Source organism: Natator depressus, chromosome 11 (assembly GCF_965152275.1).
Source record: "Natator depressus isolate rNatDep1 chromosome 11, rNatDep2.hap1, whole genome shotgun sequence".
NCBI classification, from domain to species: Eukaryota; Metazoa; Chordata; order Testudines; family Cheloniidae; genus Natator; species Natator depressus.
In genome coordinates, this window is record NC_134244.1 from 57,803,335 (window position 1) to 57,828,875 (window position 25,541).

Sequence of the window (25,541 nt, forward strand, 5' to 3'; positions counted from 1 at the left end):
TTTTACACTAACAAACAGAAAACCCCCACCTGGAGGTACAACCTAGTCCTGTAACAGACACTTGATTGCACGCTCTCTGCATGCTCAAAAACCTTCTGAGTTTTAAGTGGCTAGTTCTGTAGAGTCTCTCGTACATTCTCCCAGATTCTGACTGGGCCTTCTGCCCCCAGCCTTGCCATGTTACTGTACCCTGACCACCAGTTTAAAGCTTAGTCGTGGAGTTAATGCCAACGCCCAGGACGCTTCCATAGCCAGGCTGAGTTTTTCCCAGCACAATAGAGGCTGCAAGTAAAAAAAATAATAAAATGATTAATAGAGTGAAAAAGGCAAGACCAAAACGATCTGTGGCATTAACATTAAAGAAGTGAGTCAGAGAGAGCCAGCCACTCAAATGGGAAAGTAAACAGAAACTCTTAATAATAGTACAATTTATCAGCATCATAGACAATTGCACCTAACAGTTGAAATTCTGGTCCCATTGAAGTCAGAAGCAAACTCCCATTGACTACAATGGGGCAAGGACCTCACCCTTGGAAATAAGCGTGTGCAACTCCACTGAGTTCAATGGATGCTGAACTTGCATCTCCATATCACCTGCTATGTGCCGTAGCCCAGCCACTGTAAGGTTTACTGCAATCCCACACTTCGGTGTTCAAAGTTAAACACAGACTTACTTTAAATAAGAAACCTTTCTTCCCTACTGTTACCTGCAACATTTAAGTGACAGTGATTTGGCCTAGGCCCTTAGAACCCTGCAAGGAACTCTGCACAAGTGGAACCCTGCCCCCACATGAAGTCAGTGGGACTCTGTGGAAGTATGTGGCCTACTTGCACAGAGCTCCTTGCAGGATCAGGGCCCTAATGATCAGAATGAGACTTGAAGTTGTCACATAAGCTTACCCATCTACAGTGTTTTGTGACAGCACATAAAGACTAGGTCCAGAATGCCTCACAAAAGCAGGGATTTAGCACATATGCTGCCAGCGTACTATGAAAACTTTGTAACGCTCCCCCCCCCCGGCAAAGTAAATAGTAAAACAAGCGTATTTATACCAAACAAAACAACATATAAAGTCTGGTTTTGCTCAGCCAGAGGGAATGATAAATTTCTTACAGACCTCCATTATACTGGTCCTTTGTTGACCACTGACTCCACTTCCGAGACAGTAGAAACCAATTACTGTGGATCAAGCCTTTTTTTTTTTTAACATTTTAATTTTGTTTAACCTAATTTACGTTGAAGTCCTTTCCCCTTTTGCATTCTAAGCATATCATCATAAAACAAAACATTATTCAGTACCAGCTGTGTTTTCTGTCTTACTTCAACCCAAAGGAAACTGATGTGTATGGAAAGAAGAAAAGGAGTACTTGTGGCACCTTAGAGACTAACCAATTTATTTGAGCATGAGCTTTCGTGAGCTACAGCTCACTTCATCGGATGCATACAGTGGAAATTGCAGAAGACATTATATACACAGACACCATGAAACAATACCTCCTCCCATCCCACTCTCCTGCTGGTAATAGCTTATCTAAAGTGATCATCAAGATGGGCCATTTCCAGCACAAATCCAGGTTTTCTCACCCTCCGCCCCCCCACAGACAAACTCACTCTCTTGCTGGTAATAGCCCATCCAAAGTGACCACTCTCTTCACAATGTGTATGATAATCAAGGTGGGCCATTTCCTGCAGAAATCCAGGTTCTCTCACCCCCTCACCCTCCTCCAAAAGCCACACACACAAACTCACTCTCCTGCTGGTAATAGCCTATCCAAAGTGACCACTCTCCTTACAACCTGCATGAAAATCAAGGTGGGCCATTTCCAGCACAAATCCAGGTTTTCTCACCCTTCCCCCCCCCCCAAAACACACACACACAAACTCACTCTCCTGCTGGCAATAGCTCATCCAAACTGACCACTCTCCCCACAATGACAGGTTTCAGAGTAACAGCCGTGTTAGTCTGTATTCGTAAAAAGAAAAAAGAAAAGGAGTACTTGTGGCACCTTAGAGACTAACCAGTTTATTTGAGCATGAGCTTTCGTGAGCTACAGCTCACTTCATCGGATGCATACGGTGAAGTGAGCTGTAGCTCACGAAAGCTCATGCTCAAATAAACTGGTTAGTCTCTAAGGTGCCACAAGTACTCCTTTTCTTTTTTCTCCCCACAATGTGCATGACAATCAAGGTGGGCCACTTCCAGCATAAATCCAAGTTTAACCAGAACGTCTGGGGGGGGGAGGAAAAAACAAGGGGAAATAGGCTACCTTGCATAATGACTTAGCCACTCCCAGTCTCTATTTAAGCCTAAATTAATAGTATCCAATTTGCAAATGAATTCCAATTCAGCAGTTTCTCGCTGGACTCTGGATTTGAAGTTTTTTTGTTGTAAGATAGCGACCTTCATGTCTCTGATTGCGTGACCAGAGAGATTGAAGTGTTCTCCGACTGGCTTATGAATGTTATAATTCTTGACATCTGATTTGTGTCCATTTATTCTTTTACGTAGAGACTGTCCAGTTTGACCAATGTACATGGCAGAGGGGCATTGCTGGCACATGATGGCATATATCACATTGGTGGATGTGCAGGTGAACGAGCCTCTGATAGTGTGGCTGATGTTATTAGGCCCTGTGATGGTGTCCCCTGAATAGATATGTGGGCACAGTTGGCAACAGGCTTTGTTGCAAGGATAGGTTCCTGGGTTAGTGGTTCTGTTGTGTGGTATGTGGTTGTTGGTGAGTATTCGCTTCAGGTTGGGGGGCTGTCTGTAGGCAAGGACTGGCCTGTCTCCCAAGATTTGTGAGAGAGTTGGGTCATCCTTCAGGATAGGTTGTAGATCCTTAATAATGCGTTGGAGGGGTTTTAGTTGGGGGCTGAAGGTGACGGCTAGTGGCGTTCTGTTATTTTCTTTGTTAGGCCTGTCCTGCAGTAGGTGACTTCTGGGAACTCTTATATACAAAAAAAAAAGGCTTGCTGGAAACAATAGACTTACAGAATTTCAGCTTTGTTTGCTATCTAAGCAATGATGAATGGTGGAGCAAGAGTGAACACTGACCTGATAAAATTAGGCAGGATAGCGAAGGGAGAGTGGGCATCAGGAAATTTATCCCAAACTTTGCTACTGACTTGCTGTGTAGCCTGGGGCAAATCATTTAATTTCACTGTGCCTCAAGTTTCCCTGTTTGTAAAGTGGGGATAGTTATTTTGTAATGTGTTTTGAGATCCTCAGGCGACAGGCACTACAGAAGAGAAAGGTACTTATTAGCCAAATTTTGATCTACTCTAGCAATATATGCAGAATGACCTGAGTAGCCAAGAGGAGTGGGATCAACACCTACATAGTTTAAATTCACTTTTTTCTTAAGTCTTCTGCCATTCAGCATTGCTTCAATCACTGGCTTCCACTGCCAAGAGCATGCTGGAGCATCATAATGAAAGTGAGATGACAAGTCATTCGAGCACCAGAAAGATCTGTTTTTTTTTCCATGTTAATAGACGTCAACTGGCATTGCTGGACAGTGTCAATCTTCAGTGAGGTTCCCCCCAAACACTGAGCTGAGACTTCTTGTGGAAGCTCTCACTACCTGTGTTCTGTTCTGGAACCATGGCATGGCCATTGCACTACTGACTAAGGCACCTAAACTGCAGTGCACTAGTTGAGACAATTTGCTCTTTCAGGGCTAACTACTCATCTGGTTTGTGACCTGTACAGTGGACCAAGCCAAAGCAGTAGTCATACAGGAGAGAAACATCCAGATATTTCCACACATGTTCTTTGCTCAATAAGGAATGTTCAAAGCAAAACAAGCTGGACATGGAAAGGGTCATTTATGAGAAAGGCAGCCACATCCACTTACTTTCACTTTTGGTGTCACGTTATTGACTTGAACTGGGACCATATAGAACATGGTTGCAACCAAGGTCCTGTAGTGGCACCAAATCTTGTATAAAGGGGGTCAAATAAGGTGTCTCAGACAAGGTTATGGTTTGCTGGTTATGATTATGCTGTCTATATGTGTGTATCATTCTTGTAGTTGAAGTTATGAATATTGGCTCTGTACTGTCTGTATTTCAAACTTATGCTATGCTTTTGGGTGAAACTGAGACAAGTTGGTCTCAGCTCTGCCTAGCCTGCTTGATGGCCCATTAAGGGCCATCAGCTATACAATTGACCGATTGAGAGAAGGCAGACACATCTTGTACTCAGCAAGGTATGCAGGGACATGCCTATGGACAGAACTCTGAGGTTTTTCCGTGCCATGTAAGGGACAGCTTGTCTTTAAAACAAAGAAAGACCACATGGCAAGAGAATATAAAAAGCTGCTGCAGCTCCTCCATCTTGTGTTCAATCCTGCTTCATACCTCTGGAGGAACTTGGCTACACTGAAGCTTTGAACCAAGGACTGAAAGACCCATCCCAGCTTGTGGATGTTCAACAGAGACTTGATTTGAACCTGCAGTTTATTCTATCACTGCTGCAAGCCTGAACCAAGAACTTTGCCATTACTGTATGTAATTGATTCCATTTAACCAATTCTAACTCATCTATATCTTCTTCCTTTTATGAATAAACCTTTAGATTCTAAAGGATTGGCAACAGCGTGATTTGTGGGTAAGACCTAACTTGTATATTGACCTGGGTCTGGGGCTTGGTCCTTTGGGATCGTGAGAACCTTTTTTCTTTTATTGGTTTTCATAACCATCTGTCTCCATAACGAGTGGCACTGGTGGGGATACTGGGAAACTGGAGTGTCTAAGAGAATTGCTTGTGTGACTTGGGGTTAGTCAGTGGGGTAAAACCAAAGTGTTCTGTCTTGCTGCTTTGGTTTGCCTTAGAGGTGGAAAAACCCCAGCCTTGGGCTGTAACTGCCCTGCTTTAAGCAATTTGTCCTGAATTGGCACTCTCAGTTGCATCCCACCAGAACCAGCATCATTACACATGGGTGACCAGGCTACAGTGTGACAGTTCGGTTCGTTTCTCCTTGATGAAAACCCATCCCCTTGGTTCACTCTACTTCCCTGTAAGCCAACCACACTCCCCTCCCTGACTCAGTCACCACTTGCAGAGGCAATAAAATCATTGTTTCAAATTCATGCATTCTTTATTAATTCATCACACAAATAGGGGGATAACTGCCACGGTAGCCTGGGAGGGGTCGGGGAGGAGGGAAGGACAAGGCCACACTGCACTTCAAAAAACTTATTGAATGCCAGCCTTCTGTTGCTTGGGCAGTCCTCTGGGTTGGAGAGGTTGGGTGCCTGGAGCTCCTCCCCTGCCCCACGTTCTTGGGCATCTAGGTGAGGAGGCTATGGACTTGGGGAGGAGGGCAGTTGGTTACACAGGGACTGCAGTGGCAGTCTGTGCCTTTCCTGCACCTCAGCCATACGCTGGAGCATATCAGTTTGATCCTCCAGTAGCCTCAGCATTGTATCCTGCCTCCTCTCATCATGCTGCTGCCACCTTTCCTCGGGTCCATTTTGTGCTTTCCTGGACTCTGCCGTTGTCTGCCTACAAGCATTCTGCTGGGCTCTTTCAGTGCGGGAGGACTGCATGAGCTCAGAGAACATTTCATCACGAGTGCATTTTTTTCACCTTCTTATCTGCGCTAGCCTCTGGGACAGAGATGCGAGATGCTAGTCGCAGCATTGAAACATTTGCAGCTGCGGGAGGAAAAAGAGGGAGTGCAAAATTGAAAAAGACCCATTGGCCATTTAAAAGAAGGGCTGATGTTTTCAGGTTAACATGCAGCACAAACCCAACTAAACCCCCACACCCAATTCTCTGGGATGATTGCTTCACCCCTCCCCCCACCACATGGCTAACTGCAGGGAGGATTTCTTTTCAGCCACAGGTAAACAGCCCAACAGGAATGGCCACCTCTGAATGTTCCCTTAATAAAATTCCCCTATTTCAACCAGGTGACCATGAATGATATCACTCTGAGGATAACACAGAGAGATTAAGAATGGATGTTGCTTGAATGCTAGCAAACACCGAGACCACATGCTGCCATGCTCTTATGCAATGATTCCAGACTAGGTGCTACTGGCCTGCTGTGGTAAAGTGTCCTACGATGGAGGATGCAGTAAGGCTGCCCTCCCCAGAAACCTTTTGCAAAGGCTTTGGGAGTACCTCCAGGACAGCTTCATTGCTATGTCCCTGGAGGATTTCTGCTCCATCCCAGACACATTAACAGATTTTTCCAGTAGCTATACTGGCTACGAATGCATCCCAAGTCTTCAGGGCAAATCAATCGTTAAACACACTTGTTTTTAAACTGTGTATTATATTTACAAAAGATACACTTACCAGAGGTGCCTTCTCTGCCTTAAAGGTCTGGGAGCCTGGGTTGGGAGGGTACTGTCTCAAGGGTGATAAACAGTTCCTGGCTGTCGGTGAGAACGGTTTCACCGCTTGCCTGGTGTGCCCTATCATCTTCCGTATCCCCAAACTCCTTATCCCTCTTGCGTGAGAGTCCCTTGCAGGAGTCCACGTACAGGGGTGGGGCAGAGGTAGGGGCACCCCCTAGAATGGTATGCAGCTCATCATAGAGGCAGCATGTCTGGGGCTCTGACCCCGACTGGGTGTTTGACTTTGGTTTTTTGGTAGCCTTGCCTCAGCTCCTTAAGTTTCATGTGGCACTGCTGCAGGTCACTGTGATAGCCTTTGTCCTTCATGCCCTTGGAGATTTTTCTCAAATATTTTGGCATTTTGTCTTTTGGAAAGGAGTTCTGATAGCATGGATTCGTCTCCCCATACAGCGATCAGATCCAGTACCTCCCGTTCGGTCCATGCTGGAGCTCTTTTGCTATTCTGGGACTGCATGGTCATCTCTGCTGATGAGCTTGCCATGCTGGCCAAACAGGAAACGAAATTCAAAAGTTTGCGGTGCTTTTCCTGTGTACCTGGCTAGTGCATCTGAGTTGAAAGTGCTGGCCAGAGCAGTCACAATGGTGCACTCTGGGATAGCTCCCAGAGGCCAATACTGTCGAATTGCGTCCATACTAACCCAAACGACCTGGCGATGTCAATTTCAGCACTAATCCCCCCTTTGGTGAGGAGTACAGAAATCAATTTTAAGAGCCCATTAAGTTGACAAAAATGGCTTTGTTGTGTGGACGGGTGCAGGGTTAAAAATCGATCTAACACTGCTATATTTGACCTAAACTCATAGTGTAGACCAGGGCACAATCAGATATCTGCTAAGGGATATGGAAACTAACCCATATATACATCTTTCCTTGCCCCAAGCAATAGGAGAGCATCTTCTTCCTGATGTTCCCTGGACCAGCAGGGACTAAGAATCTTCAGGTTGTCTCCAAACTTGTATCCCACCTGATAATGAGAGCAAAGCACCATCCATGGGAAAAATAAGATGACTATCAGGTGAACCTAACATTTTAATTTTCCCTATCATCCCACCATACGCACACTTGTACTTCAGTGTATATTACAGCACAGGACTAGAATGCAAGATCCTACTTGCGCCTATTCTCAGATCAGATCAAGAGTCACTGTGTGTGACTTTGGATAAGGGCAATTTGTGTGTCACACAACATGTGATTTTAGATACTGTGTAGGACCTGGGAACCCCTGATGACCATGCCTCCCATTTAAGCCCCTTGTGCCTCAAGCAACCTTGCTAAAATTGAGCGTAAAAAAACAAAACAAAAATGTAAGACTTCACTACAAACAAGATCATTCAGATGCATTTTGCTGGTTAAGTAGATTACAAAATAATGAAGCACCAATTCGACAAATTAAAAATAGCATGCTAATTTAAAGCAAAAGTTGTAAATACCCTAAAAATGGCTTTTAACATGATGAATAAGTTTGCATTCATCTGCTGACACCTCTGTTCCACTCCCTTCTTTTCAACTTTTGCAGCAGACTAGAATTTTATTTTGTTCTACTTCACATTTACTACAATTTTCAAATATCATGCAACATCCATCTTTGGCATTTACTTTACATGTCCGAATGACCAGGCACTATATGTCTGAATGGCACATGTGTAGATCCTGACTATGTTTAGTTGATTTATAGTGCTTGTTCTGGTGCTTGGATTATCCAGAATTTTTCCCCCCAACTGTTCCCTGAGCAACCCTGAGGCATTTAGCCAATGCCAATTCCCTGAGGCATTTAGCCCACAGTAGGCCTAATTCTGCTCTACAGCATTGCAGCTGTGCCACTACTGTCGATATAGGAAGCATCTACACTGAAGGGGTTTTTCCATCGATGTAGGTAACCCACCTCTCTGAAAGGCGGTAGCTAGGTCACCGGAAGAATTCTTCTGGTGACCTAGCTTTGTCCAGGGTGGAGATTACATTGACCTAACTACATCATACAGGATGCAAAATTCTCATCGTCCTAAGTGACGATCGATACAATTTTTAGGTGTAGATCAGCCTCAGTTGCACTAAAGTGCATCTGGCCTAACTCCTCTAAAGGTAATGGAATTCACTTTCATAGAATATCAGGGTTGGAAGAGACCTCAGGAGGTCATCTAGTTCAACCCCCTGCTCAAAGCAGGACCAATCCCCAATTTTTGCCCCAGATCCCTAAATGGCCCCCTCAAGGATTGAACTCACAACCCTGGGTTTAGCAGGCCAATGCTCAAACCACTGATGGCATTCGGGATCTTTCTTGTTTACCTCAATCTCTAGGAGTGATTTTTTGTTTGCAAGAAGCAAAAATCTCAAATATTTATGTTAATATTTATTTACGCAAAGGTTCAGTCCACTTTATATATGTATCTGTCATTCAAAAAGGAAACAGAAACATTGCCATGTGACTAAGGTGAGCTGTCACAGCCTGAAGAATCACATTAATGGTTGCTTTCAACAATTCATGAGCAATCCAAGGACTGCATTTCCCCCCCACATAAAGTTTGAATGATTTATTTGTACTACAGTCATGCTTAGAGATCCCAATGAGATGGGGGCCTCACTGTTCTAGGAGCAGTACACACATACAGGATAGTCCCTGACCCAAAGCGCTGTCAATCTAAACAGACTCATGGTGGGAGAAGAAAGAGGCACACAGAGAATTGAATTGTCCTGCCAAAGGTTACACAGAGGTCAGTGGTCAAGGCTATCAGAAGCCAGCTCTCCCAATGCCCAATCCAGTGCCCTATCCTAGATTCAAATGCAGCCCAAAACAATCTGCAAACAAACAAGGCCAAATTCTATTCATTACAAATCTCTCTCCCTGCTCGACTTATGTATCAGGGAAATATGCAAAGCTTAATGTCTGACAATTTTGCTGTTTTTTAAAAATTCTGAATCGTGTACTGTGCAGCTGGTGATACCACAAAGAACTCTACAGTTAACTGATAGCGATGTAAACTCTTTATGCCAGATTGTTTAAGCACAGAAAACAAATGCACTTAATTAAGATCTGATGTGTATTTTTCCCCCCCATACACAAATGCAATATTTGTGTTTGGCCACTGGCAGAAATGACTGAACTATGATATTAATGTTTGGTTTAAAGATGCTTGTGGCAGGCTCATGTCTGGAGCAACAAAAATTAAAATGTATTCAGACAAAACAATGGTGAAAAGTCCATTAGAAAAATAAAAAAGCAGTGATCATAGAAGAAAAACATGTATTCTTCTCTCAGAAAATTACTCACATATCATAACTTTTCTTAAACAGGATCCAAACAGTGTCATTCTCAATAAAGTCAAAGGCGCTGAGAGTACACTTTTCCCCCAGAAGTATACAAAGAGCTTTATTTTATCTGGAGGGGAGTAGATAACTAACTCAGTAATGGTTCTCCTTATTTTCCCAGGATGTTTTTCAAATTAAATACATTGGTAGTAAGTGGGCAGGGACACCCAGCTGGTTTCATGCACAGGCCTTATGCATCAGGGAACTTTGGTTCAAGAAATCTAGATTAAACCCTAAGTAATGGACTGAATCCCCAATAGGCCACCATACACCTGGGACGCTGTGGAGAAGCCCACAGTGAAACAGCAACTTTGCATGCTCCAGAATGAAGTATTTGGCAGCATTGTAAGGGACATTTTGGAGGGTTTGCTCACATTATATATGGCCATAGCCAGACCTACCAAAATTTGACTTGTCTGCAGTGCACACACACGCAGGCGATCACTGCGCCAGTGGTTTTTGAAGGGCATCCACTCGACAAAAGACAGCTGAGCTAGAACATTAAAGCGTGTCAGTGACTGGATTCCAATAGGAGTTATTTCTTGCTAGAATCACAAGTGAATAATCCGTAGGCTAGGGAGAGATGAGACAGAGGAAGGGTCCATGGCACGTTTGCAAAGATATACAGACCACACTCCCTGATCCCTGTGCTGGCTCCCATCATGGATGGCCTGTGGAGCAGCTGCTCAGCAGGGTTTTGGGGGAGCCAGGATTTGGGTGGATGGAAAATATCCACCCTGTCATCTTCCTGCTGCGTGTGGGTTTTTGGCAGTCATTTAGGCGTAGCATCCTGCCAGCATTGGGACGTTAGTATGGAGATTAATCTTACTGCTTCACTGTCAGCCTGAACAAAAATAAAACTCCACAAAACAGCACTGAGCTCTTTCCTCTCTCCCTCTGGCTAAAAAGCAAACTAGTCAGTTTGTTCTGTGATCAACTCTCTAAAGAACAAAAATGAGCTGGAAACACACTAGGTACTGGCATGCAAATGAGCGGAACCAAAGACAGATTTGAAGCACAGCAGAGCAAAACTTTGGTGTGATGCCCCACAGTAGATGAAATGGATGTAGTTCTGGTTTTCAAGCACAGCTTCAGGTGAACCTGGTCTGCTGTATGCTCCTGCATCTCATGTGATGTTGCTTGACTTGGACCCAACTGTTTGCCTATCCCGTAGGGGTAATGTGTATTGTAACAGGGGTATGATTACAAAAGCCCACTAATGCGTTGCATGTTAATTAGTCCGTGTAGAACCTGTTGGTGTGTGCTAAATGTTCCCTACTATGCTTTAGCTAGTTAGTTCTGTTTCATATAGCATTTCAAACTATGATAAAGCGCAGTAGGGAACATTTAGCGTGAACCAGCAGGGTCTACTCGGACTAATTAATGTACAGTATGTCTGTGCTTTAGAACCTACATCCCCAGACAGTGCGTTAGCCCAGCATGTAGGCAGAGCTCAAATGAAACAGAGATTTTGGAATTTGTTCAGCTGCCAAATTCAAAAGTAAAAACTTGGGAGGCAAAAGTAAAGCCAAACCTGCTAGTTCTGAGCTCTGGGAACAACCCTGGTGCCCCTTCTGTTCTGACTAGAGCTGGGGGAGGGGGAATTGTTAGGGATGGGGGAAAGGCAGATTTTGCGAATTTGGGGTGGTTTCACTGAATTGTTCATGACATTTTAAAATAAAGCCTTTTGAAATTTCCTTCAAATTTGTATTTAAAATTTTTTTTAAAAAATATAAAAATTCTCAAAACATGTTTGGTTTGACCCAACATGAATTTTCCCCCCCAACTTTTCAATTTGCCAATTTAAAATAAAAGTTTTAGTTTGACCAGAAACTAGGCTTTTTTAAAATTTTTCAGAGTTGCCAGCAAACCCAAACAGGTATTCTTCACCCTGCTCTAGTCCTGACCTGCATGCATGTGCTCAGAGCTCTACAATACATTCTGTAAGCAAGAATTGTGAAAGGCTTTCCTCAGGTAGAGTTTCTAGGTCATCACACAAGCGTGAGTTTGATAAATCTCTATCAGGCTGATGAACTCCAAAAGGATAAGCACACATGTCCACTGCCCTAGATAAATCACAGAAGTTATATATTGTGGCAATTCTAGGGATGGAATTTCAGAAGCAATATAGGATAGGTGGCATGGTCACGTGCACAGCAATGCCCGTGATGCCCTTCCATCTCAGTTCATTGCAGTGCTGGGTTCTGAGCTCTTGAAACAAGACAGAAAGTCTGACCATGCTTATACATTTCTATATTTTTTCCCACTGATTTCAGCCAGAGCAGGATCAAGCTCTACAGGAGTTTGGGAGTGCTCTCCCAACTTGCCGCTTGAATTCTTTATCGAGATTCAGCTAAAAGCAGCAACAATGAAAGGCTTCTTTTGCAACAATTCTCCACAACTGGGAATTTACTGTCAGAGTTCAGGATGAATAGGGTGATGAGTCTATCCATTTAATCAACATGGATCATGTGTAACTCATAGGGGTGAGGCCACCACCTGGAGGCTGGTCAGATGCAGCACTCCCTGATGCCCAATATAATCAGTGATGACCTATAACGGAGGTGGAGCAACTCTGTGATCCATTTTAAAAAGCACACACAATTTACTGTCAACATACCAGGCTTCAGTGTTTAAATGACTGCATAAATGTTAAAAGGGTTTGGTGGTTATTTTTTAATATGGTGCTTATTTATAGACCTGAAAGTCATTATTAATAGATCTTCATCTGAGCTTTGGCAAGTCACTTCACCGACCTGTACATCAGTTTCCCCATCTATAAAATGGGAATAACGATGCAGACCTCCTCTGTAAAGCACTTTGAGAGCTATTCATTAAAAGCTCTATATAAGAGCTAGGGATTGTTATAATAAACAAAACATTCACAAAAGTAGGGGCATTGCCAATTATTTCTAAAGTCATCACGTACCATCTACTTTTGTTTGTAAAAATCTTGGAAACTTGAAACTGAAACCTGCTTCTTTACTAGCTTTTGCCCTACATTGTGGGGATGTGAACTAATGTGTTATTGTACTTTTCACTGTAGGAGCTGGACAGATGTCACTGATTTTATATTTTAATCATTTAGATTGTGGAGGAAAAAATATAGTGGGGTTTAATGGGGGAACACACAAGTGACATTCACAGCAGCGATTCAAGTTAGAAAAAGAGCATTGTCAACACTCCCCACCCAGCTCCCCACTGTTATTACTACCTATACAAGCCCCAACTTGGCCCCCAATCCTACAAACACTTATGCATATATTCAACTTTACACACGTGAACAGTCTCAATGGGATTACTCACCTTCATGCTTCAGGGTTTCGGCCAGACACCTACAGGGATCAGGAAGGGATTACCTCCCCCCCCCCAGTAAGTCTGGATATGTTTGGGGGGGTTTTAAACTCCTTCCTCTGAAGGCCACACAGCTGGAAATGGGACACTGGACGGGGTGAGCCAGGGCTCTGAGGTGTTGTCACCAAGCATTCTCTCTCAGGTGCTTGGCGGGCTGGTTCTTGCTCACATGTTCAGGGTCTAACTCATCACCCTGTGTGGGGTTGGAAAGGAATTTTCCCCCAGGTCAGACTAGCAGTCACCTTAGGGGTTTTTTGCCTTCCTCTGAAGCCATTGGGTGCAGGTCACTTGCCAAAATTATCTGGGTCTCTCTAACTTAATCATTTCCCTGCCACTGCAGAGGCGTTGGACACTGGTGCACCTTGCTCCCTCCCATTCTCTGCCTGTAGCACATAATAGTCTAATCTCCCATGGGCAATAAAACTTTGATCTCATTTCAGTTGTTAGGTTTAGTTGTGTGGGTGCTGGGTGGTGTTTGCAGACTGATATACAGGAGGTCAGACTAGATGAGCTGGTGTCCCTTCTGGCCTTAAACTCTATGACTCTATAAAAAGAAGAAAGCACAAGTGCTTACAGGATCAGAATCTTAGGGCCTGATTCAGCAAGGTACATAAGAACTTTTATGTGTGTGAGGAGCCCTATTGACTTCAATGGGACTACTCACCTGCTTAAACTTAGGAACATACTTCAGTACCTTGCTGAATCATGGCATCAATGGGGAAATTCAGCAATTTCCCTGAATATACCAAGCACTAGTGCTTTACAAATAATCATAATACAAATATAAGTATTTTGTAGGCACAGACCTAGGGCGGGATTTTCAATGGGACTTGAGCACCTAACTCCTTTAGGTTCCTTTCTAAACCCCAACACAAATCACCAACATCCTATACACAGGCACAAAATTCAGTTTCCTAGGTGCCCTTCTTATGAAAGATTTCATATCCCAGAAGGAAGAATATTGTTGTTCTTATCCTCCTCACTTTTTAGCTGAGGACACATAACCCAGTAAATTAAATCTGATACATACAAGAGCTTGCATACAGATACATTTTAGTATGAAAAATACAGCCCTTATGTTTGACTTTTAAATCATTTCTGCCTTGTAATACTGACTGTTTGTATTGCTTCTAAGTAACAATATAGCTGACTACTCCGATGTGTCTCCTTAAAGGGTTAGTGGCAGAATGATCAATGGGCAAACTTCCATATAAAATTTAAAAAAATTAATGATGATTTAGCCAAAGTTATCTGCATATTTCTAAATGACCATCAGGAAAAGTAGCAGGGAAGAGGAATTCAAATGCTTTGGGAAGTCTCTCTCAGATTTCTTCTCAGAGAGCTGCTGGCTGAGAAAGCAGTGATAAATACCAGTCATCTTCATCTCTCAGTTCCAAGTGAATTTACTAGTAAAGATGGAAAGTGATGCTGGTCTCCTAAACATACAAGAGATAGAGGGTTCTGCTCCATTTTAAGAGTGCCACAAAACTGTTCAACAGCTTTGAAATAAAAGCTTCTTCTCATGCTTATGACAATCAGTTTTTTTTAAAACCAATTCCTTCATTGGGGTTCTCATAAAATTATGAAGATTTTTCCCTACATGTCTAAATCGGCTGCGAATATTTTCTCAATAAATATTATAAGGCAAATCCTGAGGTACTTACTCAGGTACAGAGGTCAAATGGAAGTTTCTCCTGAGTATGGACTGAGTAAAAAGCTTCAGGATTTGGCCCTTTTACAGGGCCTAATCCAAAGCCCATTGAAGTAAGTGAGAGTCATTCCACTTACTGCAATGGGCTTCAGACCTGTCCCACAGTGAGCATTTTTAACCACAGCAGATTCTATATTTTAAGCCAAGTATTAAGCAGTGCAGCTCCTACCTGTTAGACCGTATCTTTGGGAAGGCACAGCTCCTCTATCAGGTTTAACTTCCATTGACTTGAAATTTCTCCCTTTAAAACCAACCTAGCTGTTTTCTTCTCTGAACCAGACTTCGTTTCTCAGGTTGATCAGCTTGCCCAAAAAGAAACATACTGCATCCTGGGACACGAAGGGTCAAAATCTCAGTGATGTGCTTTTTAAAAAAAAAAAATTCTACAGACAACACCAATGCTTAACATTACAGCAAAACTATTAGATTTGATTTAATTGAATGAGGCCAATGTAGTAAAAACCACCAACATGACAATGGAAGGATTAGAGTCCACATCCTATCCATACTAAATGCCACTATGATGACCCACCATTCCAGTGCCACTCTGATCCCGTACTATATTTCCATAGTCTACAAGACCATAAGCAGCAATGGTAGCAAAAAGATTAGAATCTCTAACCTCACAGAGACTTCCTACACCAGGATTAAAGGTCCCCAGTTCACAGTGCCCTGAAGGGGCCATGCACACTGTTTATTTTTTGTCCAAGTGGTCTGAAGGCATCTACTCAGGATTATTTGCTTTCACTTCAAATTATTGCTTTTATGGTGGTTCTGTTTTAACTTTGGATATTTAGATTATGCATTCAGTGACTGTTAAGGATAGCCTAAAGCAAAATGAAAGGCTTGTTTGTACAGTAGTTTAAATAATGCTTATATTGTTATCACAAAAGCTTTCCTATAGATGTATAACAGACAACACAGTGGTTACATTTGGATTTTTCACTGGGATTTTAGAGTAATAAAAAAAGTGCATAAAGTCTGCAGTTTGGAATCCACTTACATTGATTGTATATGCTCTACTTAAACAAATGTGTATCTTGTGTCTGCAAAGTCACTTGACATTCCCCTCAGCTTTGTTTCTTTCAGGTCAGAAACCCAGCTCTATCTGAAGCGTCCACTCTAGCCGTGACACACAAAGGAAGAGTTTGAGTCTCAATTGAAACACCTTGATCCCCAGGCCTTCAGGGACTGAAACTGCTGCAGGAGAAGGACCACTGTCAAGTCATCAGCATAACGTCACATGACAAATCACATGTGATGAATGCAAATAATATTGTTCGGTGTATTTCAGAAAGGAGCTCAGATATTAAAGTGATGAGGGACAGTACAAGAACCTGAATGGAACAGAATATTTTCACCCTAAAGAGTCCCAAAAGTGCTTTGCAAGCAAGCTACTCTGTCTAATGCAAAGACTGTCATGGGAAGCATTGCTGACCACAAGAGGCCATGGCTTTGACACCCAGCATGGAGTTGCATGGCTGTGAAAGCCAAATTTATCTAACCCCATTTTGGTTCAGGTCCCTGTTCAGGAAAGCACTTAAGCATATGCTTAATGCACATGCTAGAATTTAAAGTGGTGTAAACTGGTCATGTTAAAGCCTAGGGGAAATTGAAACATGTACCTTTAAACCCTACTCTAGATGAGGCCAGAGACAGAATTTAAGGAATAATATCATCCTTGCTCTTCATCAATCCCAACAGCTTCCACTTACTTTGAGCCACTTTTCCACATTCCTCCAAGCCTACATTCAAAAGAGGATAGATAGGAACTAGGTCCACTGCTCCAAGGCAAGGATGGATTCCTTCCTGGATAGCCATATCAATTGGCTGTAAAGCCTCAGTGCAGGCAGCAATGACATAGTTGCCTAACAAATGCAAAATAGACAATTAGGGATCAGTCAAACCTGAATAAAGCACTGAGGGTTAGTCAGAAGGACACTTCTGTTCCGAGTCACAGGAAGGGATTCTATTTGAAAACACAACTAATTTGAAACCAAACAAGAGAGACAGGAAAGTTAAAATTACACAGCTTCTTGCTCCAGGACTAAAGCGGTGCAGATAATCTCTTTCTAATTCACTTTACACATTAATAGCACCATTTCCCCCCCGCTGATCTTAGAAGAGATGTGTTGACAAAATTTCAAGGTCCTGTAACTTAGAAGTGTGCCTACCCCAAGAAAGCTGTGCATTAAACACAGAAATGGACTAAAGAACATTTGAAAGGAAATAAAAATCTCATCACAAGGCAATTAATTTTGTATCCTGCTGTCTGATTTCAGACCAAACTCGGTAACAGTTTATTTTACTGAAGTACTGAATGCTAAAAATGTGTAATATTTGCTGGCTCTTGATATTCTCATTCCGTTTTCTACTCAATACACTGTTTTCACTTACATGTCAAATATCTGGATAGCACCTTTTTAAGGGGGAAAAGGGAGTCTTATTTTATTTCTCCATCATGTTTAAAAACAAATTAAAAAACACATTAAGGGTACTGTGTGACAATGTCCTTATCACATCATCATTTATTAAAAAAACATAGCACTTAATGGAGGAAATTTATAGGTAAGAGGATAAATCTAATATTGGCCAGAATGTGTATATTATGTGGGCAAAGAAATGTATTCTCCTCAAAATAATCTTATCTATGCAAAATAAAAACCCAGAAGCATTTTCTTGTTAAGGAAACTGTTAAATGGGAATTATCAATTGATGTATTTGTACAACACATTTTTGGAAAAAAAGTATTTACAATTGCTAATTTCTTTTAGAATGATATTGTATATGTGGTTTCATTAAAAAAGTGTATAATATAATTTACAGTAAACATATGTGAACTAGCATTAGAAATTGATCAACATGGGACATTAATGAGAACATATATTATTCTATGTTTCTTTTTCAGAAGGGCACTATGCTGTGTTTACATTCTAAGATTACTAATGGAAGAACGGTATTCATTGGGGTCAGAGTTAAGCTTGTTGTGATGTATGAGTAATTAAAATAAAAGTAACAAGCACAAAAACACATCCTTTTTTGAAACAAAAGGAAATTCTGCCTGGTGATGGTGTAAAGATTAGTGTAAAATATCACTGTGAACTTTACCAAATTGCTAAATAAATAAGTCTGATCATGCTAACAAGGAAACGACTAGGGAATTCTGTTTTAAAAGAAATTGCATTATATAGCTTTAAGAAAGCATCAGTCTCAAGTAACTTTAGAAACTTATGCCACTTTTAGTTATACCATCACTAGGTATTTCCCATTTTAAAAATGGTGTGTTTGAGGCTTGCTACTCACAGAATGTTCAGCTCGAACAATTCCAACTCCCAACTTATCCAGGAAGCCTCCAGGTAGTTACAAAGGGCAGGAAACCAGAGATGAGCCCTGCCTTTCCCCAGTCAGTCAAAGCTGTTATCTGAAAGTTAACAGAAAGCAAGAGGATTTTTGAAGTGTAAAAATATTTAAACATCATAACAGATCCTCTTACCTAATCATAGCAGCTACCATTGATATGTTATGACTGATCTGTGGTAATCATAATCAAAAAATATATTGAGTACTGTGGCTTGAGAATGTTTGTCCTGTGGGAGGAAAAAAAAACAAGAGATTTCAGACTTTTCATACACATCAAATGGCAGATGTTTAAGACCCTGATTCACCAATCACTTAAGTTTTTAGCACCCAGCTCCTCAAAACTTGTTACAGTGTGTATGGTAACACCCATTGTTTCATGTTCTCTGTGTATATAAAATCTCCCCACTATATTTTCCACCGTATGCATCCAATGAAGTGAGCTGTAGCTCATGAAAGCTTATGCTCTAATAAATTTATTTGTCTCTAAGGTGCCACAAGTACTCCTTTTCTTTTTTACAGATACAGACTAAGACGGCTGCTACGCTAAAAGGTATTTAGACATCCCATTGTCTTTGCATCTAGGTCTAAGTGCTTTGCTAAAGAGGGACAGATTTAAACATACTTTGATGAATAGGGGCCTAAATTATTATGTCTCTTTATTTAGAGTATTCATGATGTGTATCGAAACCTTCAGGAGTTCCAATCTGCTACCAAAGAGCCTGTAAATATATATCATATATACCAAAGAGGTTGTTCCTCACACACATAGTCCATTGACTTCAAACAGGACTGCTTGTATGACTAAGGGTGCAGGAGTGAGCTTCCTGGGCCTAATTCTGCGAGTCCCTCAATGCCTCCTCCTGACTGACATCAAATGCTGGGGGACACTAGTGGGAATTGTGGGATCAGTGTCCCACAGAAAGCACTCTGCAGGATCAGGACCATACTCTATAGCTGTACTCCATTTGAATCCAATACTACTTTAGCCCCCCACCTTACAAACAGCACTAACACAGTCAGAGTCCCACTGAGGCCACTAACATGCTGCGCTAGATAACTGTTTGCAGGATTAGGACCTTATTTTGTGTAGCATCTTCATACCAACTATGTCCCAACACACTTTTGAGAATGAAAGGCTACAGCAGAGAGGACCCTGGTATAAATTACAGAAAACCATGGTGCAAAGACATGATAGGAGGCCAAATTCTGACCTCATCTTTGTGGTTGCAGCTCTCAAAGCTAATGGTAGCTGCAGATGTGCATGAGAAGGCAGAATCTGGCCCTGTGGTGAATAAATTATAACATTCATACACAAGGCCAGAATCAGAGGGCTAGAGAAACAGATGCAAGTATTTTATGAGTCATATCCACATTACCACTGCCAGACAAACCATAGAATACCAAAGTGGTTATGGGCTAAGCAGCCGCCTAGAATTCTAGCCTAAAGGGCCTGATCCAAAGCCCAATGAAATCAATGGGAGTCCTTTAGAACAGCTTTAATTGAATTTCCTGAATTATGTTGATTTACATCAGTCACCTTGAAGCTATTTCACACAAGTTTTTCTTGTTTAATTGAAAAAAATCTCTTTTCTTAACAATTAAACACTGTAAATGCCGTATAATCTCACGCCTATTTTTCCTGCGGTGAAAGAAAACCAGAAATGAGATCACAGACCCTGCTATTTTAGTAGTTTTTCAACATCGCTCCTGATTGGAAAAAATCATGAATTTATTTTTCACATCTTAAAAGCTTTTAGTCTCATTTTCATCCTATTCAACTGAGTAAATTGCTGAAAGAATAAAACATTCTTTCCTGAATGTCCATGGGGCGGGAGGGTGGGGAAGATGGCTGGCAAACGGAGCTGTCAGCATGAATTTCAGCAGAAGCAAATTGTTTGATATTTGTAACAGAGTATAATAGCTATAATTCCATTTGAACTGTTGCCACTAATAAGCTAATAAAACTATGAGTCAAGACCTAGCCATCCATCAGCCGCATATTTCTTTGTACACTCACTTAAATCACAGAGCCAGGTAACTTTAAGTGTTGCTGTTTCTGAAAATGATGAGCCAGAACTGGCATTTTCTCTGCGTTAACAGCAAAAACCCTACAGCTGCATATCAACTCCTAAGGAGTTTTCTTCAGCATTTAACAGGTGTTTTCACAGATACTCCAATCTTCTTCCAAAATGCAAGCTACTATTTAAATGCATAGAGATCAGAAAACAGTTTGAAAGAACAAAAAAAGAGGTTAAAAAGCAGTGCAATGGAGTGGCATGATTAATATGCCTATATGTAGATGGTAAATTCTTTGGGACAGGGAGCATATTTTTTTTTTAAAGTCTTTGAAAAGTGCTATGCTGTGTTCTGGCTGCTATATAAACAAGTAATCATTAAGAATACACACATTGGTTACTTGGCTGTGGGGCTAATGCTGTCTATAACCAGACATCAAAACACTGGTTAAGTAATAACCAAACTGCTTTACTATAAATGGTTTGATTAACACAGATGTAAATATATATCATATGTATTTTCTCAGACCAAGAAAATGAAACAACATTTCTCTTATTCTAGATTGTTTGTTCATGTTCCCAACAAAAGCATCTGATTAGCAAAGATGCTAGGAGGCAATGCAATGCAGCTGACTCCAGAGAAAGTTCTTTGACTGTACTAAAGTTTACCCTCTCAATGGCACACACTCCTCCAACTATGGGTACATTTCTTCTCAAAAGGTGAAATTCACCTCTCTGTAGACAGCCAGCACAACATAGATGGCTCAGGCTCCAGCCCTGGCCTTGTGGCCATGAAAGTCAGTATGTACAGCTTTCCTCTGAGTGTCTTGTTAGAGAAAGGACCCAGAATATCCACAGCTACTCGCTGAAATGCAACCTCAATTATGGGGATGGCTGAAGAGGCTTGACCTGGTCTTGGGCTTTCCCACCCTCTGGCACACCTCATGATATCAGACATAGGTAGAAATATCCTTGCCGAATTCCCTCCCAGTGGAATGACTTCCCCAAATGGTCTTTGGTCCTGTTCACCCCAGCGTGGCCACTAGGGTGATCGTGGGCTAAGCTCAAGAGCTTTTCCCTATACTTAGTTGGAACTACCAACTGTATTGGAGGATGCCAGTCCTCCTTGTGCCCCCCAGAAAGGGTCTCCTTGTGTAAGAGTCCTCCTTCTACAACAAACCTGGACCTATTAGAAGAGCCGAGAGGTGGTGTGTTGCTCCGGGCTGCCGTCCAAGCGCCCTTGAGGCTCTCATCCACTTCCTGCTCTGCCTGGAACTGCTCCCTTGATGCTGGAGATATTAGCTCCTCGTTGGGTTGTGGACTTGGTCCCACTGGAAGTGATGCAGGTGATGGGGTGCCTCCATTGACTGTGAACCACTCTCCGCTGGTGAAATAGGTGGTATTTCAGGCTCTGGTTGAGCCTCTTGCACCGGTTTAGCTACTGCTGCAGGTGCAGGCTCCGTGGCACCCCTTGGAGCTGGCTCCCCTGACTCTGGTGGGGTTGTAAGCACAGGCTCAGGAGCTGGCTGCTCCACCCGTTGCAATCCTTGGACTTGTTCTGGCTGGGTCCCAGGAACTGGATATACAACCACCGTCATTGACTCTGGTCTGGTTCCACCACCTCTGGCAGGGTCCCCAGGCCTGTGGTGTCTGGGGACCCAGACTGGGCCCTGGTAGGAGGTTAAGGAATGGAGTTAGGTGTGGAGGCCTGTGTGACGATGCTGCCCGTGGGAGCCAGCTGAGGTCACTCAATTAGGGTGAACTGCAAACAGAATGGGGAAGACCAGCCCAAAAGCTGGTGGATATTCCAATACTTAGATTTACCAAGCCAGCACAAAACAGCTTCTATATTACCTCACTGGTTACTCAGAAGTCCAAATAATGCAGTTCCCTTAAAGTACACGGCCTCAGACCTCCATCCAGACACATGTCAGATATGATGATGATTACTGAAAATCTTATCATATAAAGGAAAAGGTTCTTTCAATCCCAAAGGATCAGCCACACACCCAGGTCCAATTATAACTTAGATCTTACCCAAAATACACGCTTAAGTCAATTCTTGTTAACTAAACTAAAAATTAAAAAAGAAAAAAAGAGTTGGTTGAAAAATCAATATCCATACAGACTTGAATTCAATTCCTTGAGGTTCAGATACATAGCAGAGACAAGTTTGTAGTTGCTAAACGCCTTTTTAGAAATAGTCCAGAGGTTATAGTCCAATGTCCATATTCAGGGCGACTCCAATCAGTGACTCGGGATCTCAATCCTTATGGCTCAGGGTTTCCCCTTCCTGAAACCCAAAGCAGATCTGAGATGAAGAAGGATCGTGTCCCAGGAGTTTTATACATTTCCAGCGGCCTTTTGGCCTGAGAAAACAATAGGCTTAACTTTCCTTCTCCTAAAGATCCTGGATAAATTACCCAGTGCTAATTGCCATTAAGCAGTTTAGATACAGTTTACCACAACCTTCAAAGAGACATATAGACAATAATATCAATCTCATGAAGAAACTTGCACAAGTACAGAATCCCTAGCCTGATTCTTGCTTGCATATTTATACCTACTTCTGGAAATTTCTACTACATGCATCCGACGAAGTGGGTATTCACCCACGAAAGCTTGTGCTCCAATACGTCTGCTAGTCTATAAGGTACTACAGGACTCTTAGTCTGGATCTGTAAAAGCAGCAAACCACTTCACCTAATACCACCCTCTGGTTCCTAAATGTTAATACTCCTTTGCTGATCTTTGAATCAAAGCTATAGTAATAGACAAGACTTGTTTGTATACATCACAAGACCTGAACAAACATCTACCCTTCTTCCTCTAACAATGCAGGCTTGAATTTCAAAGCTCTATTCATTTACATATCTTCCTAACCAGTCTTTAAAGTTCAGCCATGGGTCAGGTCAGTCTGTGAGTTAATTAACTCTTTCTGGCCCTGTCACCTTTCAATGAAATATTACATTACCTCATAACGTCACAGTCTCTTTAGCCTGGCTATGGGTGACCATCCCCACCCTTTTTGTTAGCCTCACATGGTTGGCCAAGTCTTCTCTCAGCAGCATGGGAATAGGATAATCGTCATAGACAGCAAAAGTCCATATTCCTGACCAACCCTTGTACTGGACAGGCAACTTGGCTGTAGGCAAGTCAAAAAAGTTGGCCTTAAAAGGTTGTACCATCACTTGAGCCTCTGGCCGATGGTGGGGTGTCGTCCCAGGTTGCCGCTCCTGATATCCCCACCAGATGCTACCAGCTTTCTTCTTCTCTACCACCTCCACCCATTTGGCTCCGATCTCCCCTGCCTCAATTACAGTTTTGGGTTTCCCATCAAGGATGTATCTGTGATGGGTTGGATCACAGAAACCCCGCTTGGGAACGGCTAACTGTTGTGCTGAGCCTACCTCTGAGCCCGTTTTCCCTGGCAGCTTGGGACTTCAGTGCCCTGCCTGGTTCGAGCCAGACATGCTAGCCTGCTACAAACCCAGACCCAGGTCTGAACTACGTCCCATAACTTGCAGGTTTACCTGAAAACAGCTTAAGAAGTGTTTCTGTCTCCAACACTCAGATGCCCAGCTCCCAATGAGGTCCAAACGCCAAATAAATCCATTTTACCCTGTATAAAGCTTATACAGGGTAAACTCATAAATTGTTCGCCCTCTATAACACTGATAGAGAGGTATGCACAGCTGTTTCCCCCCCGCCCCGGTATTAATACATACTCTGGGTTAATTAATAAGTAAAAAGTGATTTTATTAAATACAAAAAGTAGGATTTAAGTGATTCCAAGTAATAACAGACAGAACAAAGTGACTTACCAAGCCAAATAAAATAACATACGCAAGTCTAAGACTAGTACAGTAAGAAAACTGAATACAGAAAACCTCACCCTCAGAAGTTTCAATAAGCTTCTATCACAGACTGGTCACCTTCCTGGGCAGGGGGCGGTTGGATAGGTATGGGAGTCCTGGGGGACTGGGCAGGGGGTGGAGAGGGAGCAGGGCAGTCAGGGGAGCTTGGATTGGGGGGGCCCAGTTAGGGGTGGGGCTGTCCCCAGAGGGGGCAGTCAGGGGACAAGGAGCAGGGGGGGTTGGATAGGTCAGGACTTCTGAGAGGGCAGAGGCCAGGCTGTTTGGGGAGGCACAGCCTTCCCTACATGGGGTAGTGTATTAAATTGCTCCCCATAGGAACGTGCTACTTACACATGCCAGCCCTGGTGCTCCGTTAAGTACCACGTTCCTACAGGGAGCAATTTAATACACTACACCCAGTGGCTCTCGCAGCCGCATGGCCCAGCAGGAGATCAACACCCAGAGCGCAAGAAGCGCAGCGAGCTGAGGCTGCAGGGGAGGGACCAGGGGCTGGCTCCCCAGCTGGAACCTTGGCAGAGCTGCAGCCCTGTCTGGCCAGAGGGGAGAATCACAGAATACCAAGGTTGGAAGGGACCTGAGGTGGTCATCCCCTGCTCAAAACAGGACCAATCCCCAATTTTTGGCCCAGATCCCTAAATGGCCCCTTCAAGGATTGAACTCACAACCCTGGCTTTAGTAGGCCAATGCTCAAACCACTGAGCTATCCCTCTCGCAAGAGACAGAAGGACAGAGAGAGAGTTTTTTCCCAATTTTAAAAAGTTCAAATCCGGTGCGCACTCACTTCCTCTGACCTACGCAATGCAGGGAGACTTTTGAAACCTTTACAGGTAAGCCAAGTAGAGAACAGCTACTAAGATGGCTGCCAGGGTGGCCATGAAAGGTGGTTGTAGATTTCGCTACATTCTGGTGGTTGTAGATTTCGCTACTTCCTATCCCAAGAAGATGGCCTTGTCCTCTGTCGAGGCAGACACTGTGACAAATGCACTGCTAACCGTTTTCAGCAGAATGGGGTTTCCCAAGGAGGTCCTTACAGACCAGGGCTCCAATTTCATGTCAACCCTGCTCCGGTGCTTGTGGGAGAAGTGTGGGGTCCGACACACCTGGGCCTCAGTGTGTCACCTTCAGTCCAACGGGCTGGTGAAGAGGTTCAATGGGACCCCAAAGATGATGCTGAAAACCTTTATGAACCAGCACCCACAGGACTCAGACAAGTATTTACCCCCACTGCTGTTCATGTACCGGGAAGTGCCCCAGGAATCAACTGTGTTCTCTCCTTTCGAGTTGCTGTATGGGAGGAGAGTGAGGGGACCTCTGGACTTGTTCAGGGATGAATGGGAGGGGAAGCCTCCCCCCGATGGAAAATCAGAGGTGGAGTATATACTGACTTTCCGGGGAAAGCTTGCTGAGCTCATGGACTTGGCTGGGGAGAATTTAGCCAGGGCCCAAGGGAAGCAAAAGGTCTGGTACAACCACTCAGCGTGTGCCCGCTCCTATGTTATCGGGGACCAGGTGACAGTTCTCATTCCCGTAAGAAAGAACAAGCT

The 25,541-nt window shown here is 43.0% G+C and overlaps 1 protein-coding gene across 1 annotated transcript in view; it reads right to left on the reverse strand.

Annotated features, from left to right (window-relative positions):
* Positions 1–202: 202 nt before the first annotated feature.
* Positions 203–25,541, reverse strand: part of FTCDNL1 (formiminotransferase cyclodeaminase N-terminal like) — a 41,825-nt gene continuing 16,486 nt past the window's right edge. The window contains 6 exon segments of the mRNA XM_074967305.1: positions 203–282; positions 14,914–14,965; positions 14,967–15,127; positions 16,460–16,612; positions 17,410–17,435; positions 18,255–18,315. Of these exon segments, the coding sequence (XP_074823406.1) occupies positions 203–282; positions 14,914–14,965; positions 14,967–15,127; positions 16,460–16,612; positions 17,410–17,435; positions 18,255–18,315 (533 nt within the window).